The sequence below is a fragment of the Podarcis gaigeae genome (assembly GCF_964106915.1).
Source record: "Podarcis gaigeae genome assembly, chromosome: 3".
Lineage (NCBI taxonomy): Eukaryota > Metazoa > Chordata > Lepidosauria > Squamata > Lacertidae > Podarcis > Podarcis gaigeae.
The window spans coordinates 15,783,642-15,801,227 of record NC_139680.1 but is presented as its reverse complement, the minus strand read 5'-3'; the positions used below and the strand labels follow the sequence as shown (position 1 = coordinate 15,801,227).

General features: G+C 36.8%; 2 protein-coding genes and 1 long non-coding RNA gene across 7 annotated transcripts in view; 2 read left to right on the top strand and 1 right to left on the bottom strand.

Moving 5' to 3' along the window:
• The window catches only part of LOC310840809, a 603,259-nt gene extending 586,408 nt beyond the window's left edge, over positions 1–16,851 (top strand). The window contains exon 2 of the long non-coding RNA XR_014562160.1: positions 14,994–16,851. This is a non-coding gene — a long non-coding RNA (uncharacterized lncRNA). The remainder of the gene's footprint in view (positions 1–14,993) is intronic.
• The window catches only part of MACROD2 (mono-ADP ribosylhydrolase 2), a 981,328-nt gene that overhangs the window by 907,253 nt on the left and 56,489 nt on the right, over positions 1–17,586 (bottom strand). The window lies entirely within an intron of this gene.
• FLRT3 (fibronectin leucine rich transmembrane protein 3) lies at positions 93–13,083 on the top strand. 2 transcript variants are annotated; one of them, XM_083733998.1, is made up of 3 exons: positions 93–374; positions 7,748–8,336; positions 9,899–13,083. In XM_083733998.1, the coding sequence occupies exon 3, from the start codon at positions 9,951–9,953 to the stop codon at positions 11,898–11,900; it is 1,950 nt and encodes a 649-aa protein (XP_083590124.1). In that variant the 5' UTR covers positions 93–374; positions 7,748–8,336; positions 9,899–9,950; the 3' UTR covers positions 11,901–13,083. The 2 variants fall into 2 exon arrangements, with proteins under 2 accessions (XP_083590124.1, XP_083590123.1); XM_083733997.1 differs by having other exon boundaries at positions 94–374; positions 7,748–8,468.

The following is a 17,586-nucleotide window of genomic DNA, read 5'->3' as shown; positions in this document are numbered from 1 at the left end:
TGTAATCTTTTGACAGCCTGCTTATCCAGTTGCCTGACTGAAGCAGAGCCAAAGACCTGCCCATTTATGACATCACCTCTTTATTCAACCACTGTTAGGTGAAAGCTTTAACTTCAGACTTCGGAGGTGGGCTGTGTGCACGTAACTGGAATGCTTCCCCCCTCACTCCTTCTCAGTGAGGGAGAAGTGATTTGACATAGCGAGAGCTCATACAATAGCTGCTGCTGCTGCTGCTGCTGCTGCTGCTGTTGCTGCTTCTTTTTATATGTGGAATCTGAAACTGAGGGTTTTATAACCGTTACTGGAATTATTGCTATTGTGAAGTTATAAATGGAATTTCTTTATAGATATATATTTTCTACTTCATCCTACTGGTAAGTAATTCCTTCTAATTTGCACTCAAGTTTGATTTTTCCCACCCAGGCATTATAAAATTCAGCATAGCAGAAGGGAGATTGAAGAAAACTGCTTTTAAACTACAATGCTAAGCAAAAGTAGGGTTTGCAACTGTATATAATTCAAGGCTTTTTTCAGGGTGGGGTGAGGGGGGCAATGTATCTGATGGTTGGAAACAATTGTTCAGTCGAGCTCTTTACAAGCGTTCCAATCTAAATCATCAAATGGAAGACTTTACAAATGTGTTTTAACTAAGTGCTACAGAGCACACCAAAATTCAAGCTGCATGTTTTCCAATGTGGCCAATGCTGCATATATGGCGTGTTCTCTTAATACTAGTTTCACAGCTTTGGAAAGAGATAATCAAAAATTCATCGCAGAAAATGAGTGCTCTGTCCAGGAGCAAATGTCTTCGTCTACTTGGAGGAACTTTTATAATCTTTGGGAAAGGGTAAACAGCTACACCTAGGTTTTAAAGCCTGCATTACTGTTTCCCAAATCCGTAGTGCTAAAGCCATATATTGCTTGATACAATTTAGCACGTAAGCCCACCACTCACACTCACCGTATGATATTCTTTCCTCAATGTATTGCAAAAGCCATTGCCTGATCAAATACAGTATGTGACGTGCATAATAAGCCAATAAATCTAGTCAGACAAATTAACAGACCTAAGCTTTTGAACAGAGGCTCATGCAAAAACAGTGGGACAGAAATTGCCATATTGAATTTTTAAAAGAATCATTTGTGGCTATATCAAACATGAAGTTTTTAGAATATCATAGTCCTCTGAAAATCTATTGTCTCCACATGTTAAGCTCATGTTGCCTCCATATTTTAAGCTTGTCTGTGGCCATGCATTTTTTTTTTAACTACAGCATAAGTGAAACACTGCAATTGATACTTACAAGGAAACTCTAGGGTATGCATGTGAAACAAAATGGTTTCAAATAGTTTAAGAATGCAACAGGCCTGTCTCAAAAAAGATCTAGGCAAGCAAAACCTACCATAGCTGCATAACCCTAATTCCTAACAGAAACTGTAAAATTATCCATGTTGATTGGTTAAGTTAGCATCCATAACATATCAACCTATATCCCTTTTGATATACAATTAACTATTAAAAAGTTGTTAAACAAGGCCTAAAGAACAAAATTAAATGAGTATCATTTTACACTTTGACTGTTGCATGTGCATGTAAATTGCTATTTTAGTTTATTTTTCTTCTGCAGTACTTTGCTTGGATCTGCCCAAGAGCTGTGGTTTACAGAATATGGAAAATATATTAAAAACCAATAGAAAGCACTGTCCACTTAACAAAGCTTCAAGCTTTCCATGTAATTTATCTCTCTTTTTTCAGTTTCAAAACCTAAAATTCAGTAAGCAATTTAAGAAGTGAATTACATGATTTATTTAAGCTGTAACTTTGATACTGCAGGAATCACTACCCTCACAAAGTTGGTGGAAGTAATGCAAAGACGATTCACTGTTATGCACAGAATTAAATGAATACTACAATCCGTGGGTAATTGCTGGGGGGGGTAGATGTAGAGGTTGAGGTTAATTCTCTACTTTTAAAAAAGAGTTTATAGAAAGGGACTGCCATGTACAAGCTGAAGTCTTACACCAACTTGTTCCTATAAAATGTGAAACACTGGACAATTAAAATTACTTCCACAATGGGATCACGCTAGGTAGTGGTGAGGATGAAGCATTCACAAGCTATTATTTTATAGTCAATGACAGTTCTTTCTTATCAAGTGAAACAAGTTGGGGAAAGTTTAATTGAAATTTAGGGTCTGTCAGGCTTTGGAAGATTATTAATTATCACTTGCTCTGTTTCCTATGGGAGGCTATACTCTCCAAGCAATAAGAAGTTCAAGCTATGTTTATAGTACTACATCTTACATACAGGAAGCTTTTACAAATTTATTATCTGGATTAAAACTGAAGAGTTTGAGGGAAAGCTACAGTTTGTGCCACTGAAGCCAGGCTACACTGTATTTTTATTGTTGATGTTTATTTACCTATGTCTAACGAGGTAAACAAACATAATTTATGACATTTAATATACTAGATTTAAGTGCACAAGATTCCTAGGATTAGAATTTTAGTCTGACATCCAATTCTCTGTTCAAATTTCTGGAATTATTTACCATTATAATTACCTTCCACTCAAAGTCCCGTCCCCCCCCAGCTCTATGTCTTTTCCTTTTCCTTTAAGTAACTATGGCCACCTTCCTAGCATCAAACCTGATTTACATTATTGAAGAAAACTTCAAATGATATTAAGTTTTAGAGCTCATTCTCCTGGGCAAATGAATTTAACTGATTAATATTGCCATTGGAAGTAGTGTAAATGCTTTTTGCTCCCCACCCCCTTAGAATCCTTCAGCGTTCTCTCTCCAGAAGCCTTTGTGATTAAAACAGAGAAACTGGACAACAGCATTGGGAGGGAAAGGCAGACTTGCAGCTGCTGTAAAGAGATTTCTTGCAGTGTATGCTACCCCCCAGTGGGCAAAATTTCTGCACTAAAGTCACAGAAATCAGAGCCTTGAGGAAAAAAGAGCCCTGTCTTAAAGGAAAAAAAGTAATCATTTTCTGTATCTGAATTTATCTTTATTTGTATTTTTTTTTCTGAATTTGAAAGAGGCAAGATAGAGTATGAGTGTGTACTTTCTGTGTTTTTTAAAAAAACTATATATAGATATAATGTGTATTAGGTGCCAACAATGCATATTTCTCCTCTGGGTTGAAGGTGCAAATCCTGACATTTATTTCAGTTGAATCAGGATGTGAGTTAATATTTATGACACCCCAATCATATGGAAATATGTTCAACTGATTTCAGTGGAATATGCTTACATCTAAGTGTGCTTAAGAATCATAAGTAAACAGACAAGAAATACATTGCAATGTTAAAAACTGATGTTAGCAAAACAAGGCAGTAATTTATTTTCAAATATCAGCATTAGAGTAGTTCAATATAAATCTAGTAGTATTAAAGTAAAATACATCACTTGGAAGTGTAAAAGCAGTTCCTACCCAACAACACATAAGCTATCAGAAAGTAAGAAAGACAAAAAATATTGAAGTATGAGGTGTGCTTGAGCTTGAGGTGTGCCAAGACTTTGTTAAGGCCTACTCCAAGTACCACTTTGGTAAAATATATGAAAGCAAAGATTGGTCCTAAATTTTTTAACAAGTCAAAGCAATTGTTCTCTAATTGTGACTAAGTGAGTTTAGCAGCTTTCTAAAGGTAAGCTACAAGCTACAGCTGACAAACACTGCAATCCTAAATACAGTTACTTGGCAGTAAGTCCCATTAAACTCAGAGGGACTTACTTACTGAGTAAAAATGCAGAGGCCAACATTGTAAGGCTGCATACCTAAACCTACTGATGTACAAGCAAGCATCACTGAAATCAGTGGCTCTTCCTGCCAAATGAGGATGGCTAGGGCCAGGATTGCAAAGTGCTATTTATTGTTCCCTACTGCAATTTATGAACAAATAAGAGTTCGTGCTTTTCAGGAGGGGTTGGGCAGCTTGTTACACTTATTACATTTAAAAGTTAGGGATCATCTATATCTTCTCAATGGGAGTTACATTTTTAAAGTTGTATTTTCATGGAATAAGCATAATCATATTTATGTTCACCAGCAAATAATGGTGGCCTTCATATATACTACGAAAATGCAAATTTACTACCAGCTTTAGCATGGGAAAGGCTAAGATAGGTGATCATACCAACTCTACCTTAATTTAAAACTTATGGGGAAACTGTTTACTCCAGTGATCATGCTTAATGTAACGAATAACACGTGGAAAGGATGTGATATTTCAATGTGATACAATTGTTAAATATGGTTATTTCCATAAGCCAAAGAAAATGTTGCTAAAAGAAAGTAAAGACTCAGAAGCCCAACTTCTCAACAAAGCTTTACATTCTTTAGCCCTCACAAGGATATTTTAAGCTTCTTCTACTTGCCTAACTTCAAACAAAATATGAGAGTCCCCATGCTCATGAAACAGGGTGCTTAGAAAATATTTTGCTGTCACTACTAACCAACCCTGAGTAGTACACCTAAGAAAACATGTTGCACACTTCATTTTCAATACAACTGAGTCATGTTTAACCAAATTAACATTATAACAAGCAAAGCTTATTGAAAATATCCCTGCTTTTGAATGGCTGATAGAAGTCCAAAGCAATAATCTCAATGCACTTGAGCACATTATATATAGGAGCAGACACTTTCTTCAATCCACAGAGGGCACTATGAAATAAATCAAATGGCTATGCAAAACCAAAATCGCTGAACAATCACTTTTGTACAGCAAAGCTGAATTAATTCTGGTTGTCATGCTGTTGACATTTATAGCCTAAAGAGATATATCTGAATCTTCAGAACACTGCTGTGGATAGTTGCTAGAATGAAAGCATAGCCTTTCACATCAGTATATCATAAATGAAGACACAAATTCACATATTCTAACTACTTTTTTAAAGTTTTAGGATAGGCATTTGACCCACATTGAAGCATAAAGTACTAAAATCAGAGTTTTGGTTATAAATATCTTTATGTTACCTTTAATATTTAGAGTAAAAAGGCTCCTTTTGTGCAGCACTGTCTTTGACACACTATAGTTTCTCAGGTCTGAATAGCTAAATGTTTTAATTACCAACTGATTGAACAAATAAATTGGGCACCACAGGAATTTATCACCACAGTTTTTAAAGCATGGTACTAATATATTGAGAAGTGGTAGAGTTAAAAACTAGTACTGTACATCTTTCTGTTTTTTTTTAAAAAAATGTTTGTGCACCAGGATTTCTTCCATTTTCTTTTTGTTTTGTTCAAAATTAATGTTCTCTTTCAAAACCATGGGCCCATGAAGCTCACAATTTGATGTTGTGAAAACCTGGCCACAGTGTCTCTGAACAGTGGGGGGCATTTCTCTTTTCATCCTGCAAACTCAGCTATAATGACTTGATGTCAGGGAATATGTAAGGACAGCTCTAGAAAAGAGATGGCTGAGCAAGGCAGCAGGATTCCCTTCTGTAGAGACAGATCATTGCTGCCTTTATTATGCAAACACATTGTTTTCAGCACTAGCTTGGAATATAAAAGCGAAGTGCAAGATATCAAATTAAATAAAAACTAAAGAAAACTGTTCCCTTCTAGCTGAAAGAAGGGGTAGGGGGGCTGGAAGCTTAATCCACATTTTTGAAACAGTCTTTTTTCCCCTCCAATGAAACTTGCTTTATTTTATCCTTTTGTTTTGATGTAATTTTGAGAGTAGGGATTTTAAAAACCCAAGAACTTAATGAGCTTTAGTGCTTTCATTTTAATCCAACATTGCTGCTAATACAATAGGGGCAATAAGTGAGGGCTTGAATATCAAACAGTCCAAAAGGGAATGCATTTGAAACATTTGGTAAGTGAAATAAAAGTTTTTGATTCCCAGGAACAAGTACATTCTTTGCTCTAGGTAAGGTATCCACTCTTCAAGCAATTTAAGTTTGATATCCATTTCTCAAGAACAATACTAGTTAAAATCCACTATCTTTAATTAATCACTTAGGTAGTTTAACATTTAATTCCTACACACACTATATGTCTTCTGCTAAATAAATTATTCTCCGTTACTTGAAACTACTTTCCTATTACTCAGTCTTACTATAAAAAACCTATAGTAATTCCTCCTTTGCTGGTTAACCAAAGTGGATTATGAAGTTCAAAAACAGATTATAAACTTTAGAACCTCATAGTATCCTCAGTATTTAGACAGCTGAACAAATAAGGCTACTTGCTAATTGAGCAATGTCCTCCAAGGTATTTATCAGGCTTCAGTTGTTGTTTTACATTTCATTTCAAGGTAATGATGCTATGCAGAGTCTAAGTCTTTTATCACTAATCACTTCAGAAAATTTCATTTTGTTTCAGTACCGTATTTTTAATATATCCACATCTCTTAAGAACTGATGATGATGATGACTGTTACATTCTGAAATCCATAGGTAAACACCAAACATTTAACAATGTTGCATATCACAACAGAAACGCTTTACATTAATTTTGAACAAATGTCGCATTATACTTTGACTGTACCAATAGTCACAGGAAAGACAAGTGTTTACACGACTGAGTTGCACAAGATAGAGAAAGGAAACTGAACATTTGTACTATTTCACATACATTGGAAATGTGTACATTACCTAGCAATAGTCTAAAATATGTTTCGGTGTGTACTAATGAGTACTTTAGAAACTCATTTCTAATTAGAACTGATACAATGTAAAAGGTGAAGCAGATTTCAGTGTGCATGGCAAATCCTGCTGTATTTTCTGTACTTATTAGCATAGGAAGCCTTGCTACCCCCTCCTCCCTGTTAAAGAGAGTTAGGTCAATGGCCCATCTACCTCAGTATCATCTATACTGGGGGGGGAAGGAACGTGTGAGGAACTACCACTCCAATAATCCCTGACCACTGACCTTGCTGGTTAGGGCTGATGGGCGACAAGTTCCTCACCCCATGGTCTATTCACAGACAGTGGGACTGAACTTAGGGTTTTTCACATAGAAAATATATGCTCAGCTACTGAGCTATGCTACTTAGAATTGCCCTTCTTAGAATTGCAGTCATATTTGCTGGGTTTAAATTTCCAGATGAGAAGGAAAGGTTACCCACAAGTAGACATAAAAACCATTTAAATGACGTTTTACATTACAACATAGCATTCTTCTTGCTTGTGTAGAACAATCTAGCCTGGCCACACATCAGTCTGCAGGACTGGTCCAAAAGGATCCTTGTGTTTCAAAATATAGTTAATACAATATTATAGTTTCAATTTTCAACCTAACTGTACACTTTAGAAATGTTCAGCACTGTAATTAACTACCTCCTCCTGGAGAATAAATTCGGAACTAGTCACTAAGACAGACACCTGAGCATTATAAATTGTTATTATACCATTGCTGATTTACATTTTAAACTATCGGCAACTGTCTTGCCTCCTGAATACAGAAAACCATGAACAGTAGTATGCATGCCATCCACTCCACCTAGGTCTCTATTTGTAATCTAAAGAGTCATGTGTCACATTTGCAAAGCAGTTTCTCTTTGGTCCGTTGATCAAAGCTGACTTCCATTGCTGTTTTGTTTAGACCAATTTCTTCCAATGCTGAACATAGCTGTGTATCTGATTCAAGAACTTCAAATTATTCCTCTATTAGTATTCCCATAATGAGGCTTTATTATTATAAAAATGCTAAGTCAAGAAAAGTTTGCACAAGGCAATTCATCATCACTTTTGGATAACAATTTGCTTTTTCCTTACTTTTACAGGCACCAACTGAATGAAATTTTAGAAAGGAAACCCTGTCACTGGTATTAGCATGTTTTGGTTTCCCCAAGAAAAGCCTGTGAACTAAAACAAAAACCATCTGAAGTGAGCACCTGGCATTTTCAGACAGAATGAGGAAATATGCTGAGCTGGAAATTCTGATCAAGCACTAAGTGAATGGTGCAGCCCAGCAGGCATGGATTTATCAGGACACATCAACATTCAGAGTTTATAGTTGGATGATTGTGGACAGAAAAAAAGAAGCTATCATGATTCAAGCCTTAACATCACGAATTGTTTCGAGCACATAGAGCTGAAGTTACCATCTCTAGCCACAACATTATGAAAAGAACTTCTAAGCATTCGAGAATTTTTTTGTTAAAGAAGTTGTTCACACACACTTGGGGGTAAAAGGAGAGAGAAACCTCTTCCCTCTTCTTCAAAGTCTCATTCCTGCAGAATAACAGAAACGGAAGCTTTTATCTTCAACAGCCTGATGTGCTTATTTACCATGATGAAACTTTATTGGAATGTTCATTGAACATAGCGGAGCTCACCAGGAAAGGTATTATACTCACAAGCATCATTTAAGTAAGTACTGTGAAGGAAATACAGCTGCGTGAACTAAACTATAAATTTCTCCAAGCCAACTTGGTTTCTAGAAAATCGTATGCCAACTGGATTCTAGCAAGCACAAAAGGTTCCCTCGCATCTTTAAATAAGGTAGGTTCCATAACAAAATATTATTTTAGAAAGTGGAACAATTAAGTTCCACAGGTCACGAAAGTAAACCATTGCAATGATCACATTCTACAGGTAAAAGAGAACTAAAAGTTAACAACACAGAAGCAAGCACTGCCCAAGAAATATTTTTTAAAATGGGTTAGTAAGTATGACAAATTAATTAAATAGACAGTGGCAAAGCTAAGGAAACTATACATCTTTAAAGTATTGTCAAATATTAGGTATTAAAACATAGTATGTTTAATGAGTTACTCCTCCTAATTACCTCAACCGGTATTGCTTCAACAGCAAGATAAGTTTTTCATTGCACACCAGTTCATTTTGTTGGCAAACAAAATAGTTTCAAAAACTTGTTTTGTTTCTTTTTAATTCTACAGAGCAATAGAAAAAAGAATCCTTATGATATAAAATATAGATATTCCATACCTTATTTTGCTTTATATGACTAAGGAAAATCAATAGTTTCCTAAGGCTGCAATCCTATTCCCACCTACCTGGAATTTACCTGAGTATGCATGGTTAGGATTTCAGCCTAATCCATGAAGTAATATACAAGCAATATTGAAATAACTGAGTATATCACATGTTTCAAGAGGTTTGTGCAAGCTTTCATGTCTCTAGCATCACTAAGTTGACAATTCTGTTTCAAATGAAAATTTTGTCACTATGCCATCTACTTGAGGCAGAAGTAAAGAGAAATCTGTTCTATATTTAAGCTTCCACTTAGGTTTAACTCCTTTATTGTACTTCCAATGGAATAGTTGGAGACAGGGAACACATTTCATCACTGTTCATTATTAGTTACCATGAAGTGCCCTGTCTAATTATTCACTCAGTATTCATACTTCAGAAAAAAGCAGTGGTCTAAGGAGAGCTTGAATACTTAAAAGATGAATTTCAGTATCATAATGTGCTCAAGTAGTGAATTTAGGTTCCATTGTGCCCACATCTTGTGAGTACAAGGCAACTACTCAAATTCAAACGATTGTGGGGTGAACTCTGTACATGCAGAAGGCTACTGAAGTTTCTTTTTTAAAAAAAAAATTTCCTATGCCAGCACAGCAAGCTGCTACCATCTATGGTGTAGAGCAACAAAAAGAGGAGGGGACCTGGGGAAACAAACCCCTTAATGCCTTCTTATGCAGGAAACAGATTTGGACAATTATTATTGACAAATACTTCCCTCACTCAAACCTCATTTAAGAGTCATGCCTACGTGTAATTGTAAATTCTTGGCAGGAATTTTAGGTGGCGATCCCATACACATGTATAAGCAAGCAATCCCAATTTAACACACTCTGACTTATCTTCAATTAAACATACATAGGACTATGCTGTTAGATATGTTGTTTTCATTTCAAAGTGATACTTCACTGTACTCTACTATTAATCTGATTTTTTTTTTCTAGATTGCTGAAAACCAAACACTAGTCTCTGGGCAAACCTCATTGCAACTTGACCATGATCAGTGCAACCTGGAATTTCATCCTAATTTGGACAAAGATAGGGCTTTTGCTCAAAATGGCACCTCACTCTGTCAGTGCCAAGTCCTGCCCTTCAGCATGCCGCTGTGATGCAGGATTCATTTACTGCAATGATCGCGACTTAACATCAATTCCTACTGGGATTCCAGAGGACGCTACAACCCTTTACCTTCAGAACAATCAAATCAATAATGCTGGAATTCCTTCTGAGCTAAAAACCTTGATCAAAGTGGAAAGAATTTATTTATACCACAACAGCTTGGATGAATTCCCTACTAACCTCCCAAAGTACGTCAAAGAATTGCATTTGCAGGAAAATAACATAAGGACAATTACTTATGATTCACTTTCACAAATTCCTTATCTGGAAGAATTACATTTGGACGATAACTCTGTTTCTGCCGTTAGTATTGAAGATGGAGCATTCCGGGATAATATCTATCTTAGACTTCTTTTTCTTTCTCGAAATCACCTTAGCACCATTCCCTGGGGCTTGCCTAAAACAATAGAAGAACTGCGCTTGGATGATAATCGCATTTCCACAATTTCGGAGCTGTCCCTTCAAGACCTTACAAATCTAAAACGTCTAGTTTTAGATGGAAATCTCTTAAGCAATCATGGATTAGGCGAGAAAGTCTTTACGAATCTAGTCAATTTAACAGAACTCTCATTGGTCCGTAATTCCCTTACAGCAGCTCCAATAAATTTGCCAGGAACAAATCTGAGAAAGCTTTATCTACAAGAAAACCATATAAATCATGTATCAGCTAATGCTTTTGCGTACCTACGACAGTTGTATCGGCTAGATATGTCCAATAATAATCTCAGTAATTTACCTCAGGGTGTCTTTGATGACCTGGACAATATAACCCAATTGTTTCTTCGCAACAACCCTTGGCACTGCGGGTGCAAAATGAAATGGGTTCGTGACTGGTTGCAAATGCTGCCTCTCAGAGTTAATGTACGTGGACTGATGTGTCAAGCCCCAGAGAAAGTTCGTGGGATGGCTATCAAAGACCTCAATTCAGAGCTATTTGATTGCAAAGATGAGGATATTGTAAGCACTATCCAAATTACTGCTTCAGTACCAAACACTTTATACCCTGTGCAAGGACACTGGCCAGTTTCTGTGACCAAATCACCTGAAATGAAGACTCCTAATCCACATAAAAACTACAGAACAACCGCTACCCCAGTACAGGAAATCATTACCATTGTTGTAAAGGCTGTAAGCACCGAGACTATTCATATTTCTTGGAAAGTTGCACTACCCATGACTGCTTTAAGACTTAGTTGGCTCAAGATGGGTCATAGTCCTGCCTTTGGATCTATAACTGAAACCATTGTTACAGGAGACCGGAATGACTATCTGCTTACAGCACTTGAGCCAGACTCACCATACCGTGTATGCATGGTTCCCATGGAAACCAGTAACATCTATCTGTCTGATGAAACCCCTGTTTGTATAGAGACTGAAACTGCACCCCTTAAAATGTACAATCCTACAACCACCCTAAACCACGAACAAGAAAAAGAACCATACAAAAATTCTAGCTTGCCCTTGGCTGCCATCATAGGGGGTGCAGTGGCACTAGTAGCTATAGCACTGCTGGCTTTAGTCTGCTGGTATGTCCATAGGAATGGGTCCTTGTTCTCGAGAAACTGTACGTACAGCAAAGGACGTAGGAGGAAAGATGATTATGCTGAAGCTGGAACGAAGAAGGACAATTCTATCTTAGAAATCAGGGAGACTTCTTTTCAGATGATATCTCTGAACAATGAACAAGTGTCCAAGGAGGAATTTGTAATACATACCATATTCCCACCTAATGGGATGAATCTATACAAAAACAACCACAGTGAAAGCAGCAGTAACAGAAGCTACAGAGACAGTGGTATACCTGATTCAGATCACTCACACTCATGATACTAAAGGAAATTAAAGACTTGTGGTGGTTTCTTTTTTCCCTTCTCACAAAGAATGGCAGCTTGAAAAGGTTGCTGGCCTACTGCAGAACACTGGATTAAAAGACTGAATAAGCAATGTATTGTACATTTGCCATATAATTTATATTTAAGAACTTTTTATTAAAAGTTTCAAATTTCAGGTGACTGCTGCGATTAAAGTAGCAAGGATGCCTGAAAACAATTCTATATTTTAGTATTTTTTAGTAATTTGTACTGTATTTTCCTTGCTAATATTGAAATTACAGACCATTTAACTTTTGTGTTCTACTGAGTAAGATGACTTGTTGACTGTGAAAGTGAATTTTCTTGCTGTGTTGAACAATCAGGACTTTGCATACATTTGAGATCCTTGTAAGTATAAGCACAGGCCATTTTCACTTTGGTATTCGTAAAAGGTTAAACCTGGCAAACTGAAAATGTTCAGTAGTGACTCCGAAATTGATCAAAATACAATCTTGGGTATATGAAATACATAAAACAACTAAAATCCTAATGTGAAAAGTAGTGGGCAATACCAGTTACTTAGCTATAACCAGATTTGTAAGTAAAAGGATACTGCAGCAGATAGCTGTTGTCTAGGTAGGGCAGATGAAACAAGAATAAAGCACATATTACTGATCTAAATGCATAACAGAAGGGTCAGCTCTTATTTTTATGAAAAATAAAACCTAAGACTACCCTAAACATATAAATGTCCAAACCTAAATTTATTCATCATTCTATAAGAGAACTTGTATAATTGCTAACTGCAGTTCTTCTAATGTCATGAAAGCATATACTATATATGCAATTAAATGTATACTATACATATTTCAACTGCCATTGAGAATATTGCCCATTGCTATCACAGATATCTGAATATTAACAAACACACAAGTGAAGATACTTTGATCTGGCTTTCTACTTAGTTGTGATCTATTTAATGTTTAATACCCAAGACATTTTGTTGCCATAACTATTATTCCCCAAATGAAAACCAAAGTGCATTGAACGCCCTTTGGCCAGTCTTGTATGTGCCTTGATCGAAAGTTATATGTGTTCCGCTTTTAACTGGGAACAAACTTTTCACACACATACACTTAATTATGGAAAGATATTGGTCTTAATGCTGAATAAAATATAAAATGAAGTATCATAAACTAAGTGCTCTTCTTAACCTCATTAGACAAACACACACACAGTGTTACACCAATTGAATATTTAGAATGTTTCTGCACTAACTCCATCTGGGAGGTAAAACCTGAATTTCTTCCTAGTTCAACCAAACATGATAGGATATAACAAGTACTTTTCTCCTGCCACAGCTAGAATATTACAGAATAGAAGGAGGGAAGTTAAAATTGATACAACTAGGTAATTTAAGTACAAGGAGACAGTTTTCTCAGGAATTCTTTTACTAGGGTGATGAATGGCTATAGATATGGGACAGCATTGATCTTGAAATTATTGAAATTATTAACTGGATTATCTTCTACATTTACATGATGTTTCTGCAATGATTTTAAAGTGTGTGATTTGGGGGAGGTAAGACAACATGTCTGTATTTTTGGCAGAGCCAGGCCAGCCATAGAGACAGACTGGGTAGTCTCCCAGGACAGCACATTTAAAGGAGGGCAAACCATGTCACAACAGCAGATTGACCCTGAGACCACATTATGTTTCTAGTATATCTGCATCCCAGCACGAACCAAAAGTCCACAATGAAGTCCTCCATAACATGAGAATCTAGGGAACATACTTGCTTCACATGGAGAGGTCCTTGTCCTGCCTGCCCAATAAGATCTGGGCTGCCCCATTCCTACAATTGTTCTACAAGTCTGGTTCTACAAATATGTTGTGCCAATAATCTGACTTCATATATTTTTGAGCTCTAATGCTTTAAAACCATTGCCTTAAAACACCAAATTGTTGTATTTCTAGTTGTTGTTAATGGATTGGACATGATAATTCTTACATCATCCGCCTCACTTCATATATTACACAGACAAGCGGACACGGACACACACACACACACACACACACACACACACACACAAGTTAAGGGTACTTTAAGCTATTGTTCATGGTAATTGATCTTTAATAGAAAAGTGCAGAGTATATATCATGCTGTGTACTCTTACCGTAACTAAGTAAAGCTATGTTTCATCCCGTTAGGATGAATTGTTGAAAGAAAACCATTATAACAAAATTTTAGTAGATAGGTTTACGTTTTTCTAAAATTTCCTAGAGTCAAATAATTGGCAAAACAAAAATTGATTGCCAAATGCATGGCACAGCGATTGCATGTCCCATCAATCAGTCCTTAAAACCTTCCAAGTAGAGCCCGCATTTATGACGACACTACCTTATTCAGCTGCAAAAAAGAAACTAGTAGCTGAAGAGACCATCTGTAAGTGAGAAAAATGTCTCTCAAACATTTCTCTTTTCCACACATTAACAGACAATAATCTTATTTCCATAAGTCAATATCCAAATATGGCAGTAGTTAATGATGGAAGTCTATTTGTCAACTTCTATATAATTAATTATAAAAAGAACATAATATTTGATCATTTCTCAAAAGCTAAAACTTCGAAGCAGGAGGAGTGATTTTGATGTTATGCAGAAAAATCCAGAAAGGAGGGAGTTTGGCTCCTGCAGGGAACTAATAAATTGTTTATGGCATGCACAAAACATGTGATTGCAGAAACAAGTAGCTAGTGTGCGTTAACATGGACCTAATCCAAAGGTTACACAGAAAACAGGCAAAAATATATCTATAGCGTAGATATTTTCCCCATCAACCAATCCACCCCAGATGATTAGCCTATTCCATTAAACTCTCACGTTAACTTTTCAGCATAACAAGGTCACCTTATTAAAATTTACATTGTCAATATGCTGTGCAAACACATCTTAATGCAGGGATGGGAAACCTGCGACCTTTCAGAGATAGATTGCTGGCCTACAGTTCCTGATTACCCCATACTGTTTGGGGCTGATGGGAGCTAGAGTCCAACAGCACTTGCAGAGACCCCAAGTCATCATCCCCTACCAGTTTTAAATACATTAGTAACAGGAGATTGGCTAGGAAGGCAGCTGGACCCTTTGACAAGGGAGTCTGATGTGTGTGAAAGGAGGATAGGGAGATTACAGAGAACCCCAAACTGTCTGAATCTGGAGAGATCAGGGGGAAAGAAAATGGCAGCTGTACTGTCTCCAGAATGAAATATTTTTTTAAACGAAAAATGAAAGATTCCCAATGGTACTCCTAAAGATTAGTAGTTGCCCCGAATTTCACCATCCTCCCAAAAATGCACAAGAAATCATGCTTCAAATTAGATGCCTGTTAATGGAGCCACAAATTTGGAGCAACACTTGGTCCATCCCTACTTAGGATACATTTTTAGAAAAATTTGTATGGAGAACATATACATTTTCACTGTCAGCTAAAACATGTGCTGACATTATTGCAGAAACCAGCCACGGACAGTCAGGTCACAGGCTACATTCTACATGTTCAGCATACACACAATCCCTCCACCCACACCCACCATCAACAATGGTATCTTTGTATAGTCTTTAAAACTGAGCAGGGGAGAAAGTAATCTATTATGTTAGCCTTTGGCAATGAAAAGCCAGGTTTATTTCAGTAACAACAATTAAAGATATATATATTTAAATAGGTGGGCAATACTCAACTGTTTTTCCTCTTTTAAAATCCAAGGCAGAAAACACTGCAATATCTTTCATAGTGGCTACCCCACAAATGTCAGAATATATCAAAGTATTATATTAAAATGTAAGACATTCATATCCACAAAGACGTGGACCCAAATGATCCTGCTTGTTGCCAGTTACATAAAGAATCTAGTCCTGCAAAAGCAGTCAGAGAGTTGGGTGCTCTCCTTCCATTTCTTTGGGCCTCTAGAGTCAGTTGCTGCATGTACCATCAATATCTGACAACTGTCACTGCTGGAAGCAATCCCACTGAGAGCGGCTTGTCTTGTGTACTCCCTTCACATTTGTCTATCACCCAGTAAGACAAATCTGAGCTTTTTAGAGACAGTCATATCAAATTGAAAATCTGTACACTAAAAGGCTTTTTAGACTACTACTACTAGAGAGCTACACAATGAAAGGGAAAATTTAGAAGCCTTTACAGCAGCTTCAGTTTCTTCTGTTTGAAGATGGTGAGTACTACTAAACTAGATCCCTGCCTTAACCTCCCATCGCACAAGTGCCCAACAGAAGACTGCATCTGGAAAAGGTTGGGGAGAGCACCATCTCTCTTAATTCATGCCATCTTTTTGCATCCTGTTATCATGGGGCTCTGAGATGGTGCTTATTAGTGTATGACACACAGGTGCAATAGCATGGTTAGGTAATTTTATGCTCTGGACTAAATTGTTTTACAAGAGGGCCTTCCTGTTCATTATGCCCCAAAGTACTGCCCTGCTAGTACTACTTCACAGATGTAGTTTACAGAACCTTCCTGTATCTTTAAATAAATATATTGTTTATTTTCATAAATAAAGCCTATAGTAAAATTAAGTATCCTCCAATACTGCCATTCGTATGTGTCTACTATCCACTATATGCAGCACCTTTAAACAAGATTTTGATAGTGAAAACATACTGATGAGGTCTCTAGCTGGTTAACAGTATTTAAATTGGTATGAGTTAAATTGTTGTTTCAGAGAAGCAAAATCACTGGGGCAAAACCTATAAAATAGAATAATATTTTACATTATCATAAAATTTTATTGGGTACTGCTATATGTAGTCCATGAATCTTGCAGCATAAATGATGCATGCTATTTCTGGGGGTGGGGGAATTATATATCTATAGTGAATTTCTTGTCAAATTGTGCTGATTATGGCAGCTTGCCCAAAGCTAAATTCATTGTAATAAAACTCCTGGACTGGAACATGGTGCCATTTACGTTATTCACCACCTGAATTGTTTTTGTAGTATATAAACCCAAAGCAAACAGCTGTCAGTTTGAAAACCTCTGAAGAGCTCTGTCGCTAGGCACTGCTGGGCTTTCTTGCTTCGATGCTTTGAAGAACCTGTCAGCTGGTCCCTCGCAACTAGCTGTGGAGGCTGGATCTTAAGCAGCTGAAAGCACTGGATTAGAACAGCTTACATCTTTTGACTTTGTACCGGATCATTGGATTGAAATCACTTTGATAGATGCTTTTGGAGGATTTTGTGTTTTTCTGAAGTCCACAGAATTATATGCTACGTTTCTTCCCTTTTCGTTTTCAGCTTACTCTAGCAACCAGCGTAGGAGTTGCTTTAAAGAAAGAAAACCTAGATTTACTGTATCAGCAGAGTATTCTCTCCTGTCCCTCCAAATCAACAAGGCTCGGGATGCAGCTATTAAGTATGTCTCACAAAAACAGAATGCTCCTACAAATCAAATTGTTTAAAGTTGGTGTCATAGGCATTTTTTCTATAGGTGAGAAAAAGTGATGACTATGCTTTGCTTGTATTAAAAAAGCACAACATGTGGAGGACAGATGTGGGCTCATATTGTATTTTATATGAATGGCCTGTGCAACTTCCTGACTTGAATGGTCTGGATCAAACCTAAACCTAGCATAAGCCTGTCACAAAAGGCTTATCCTGAAGCTACAGTTTTTATCCAGCTTGTAAGATT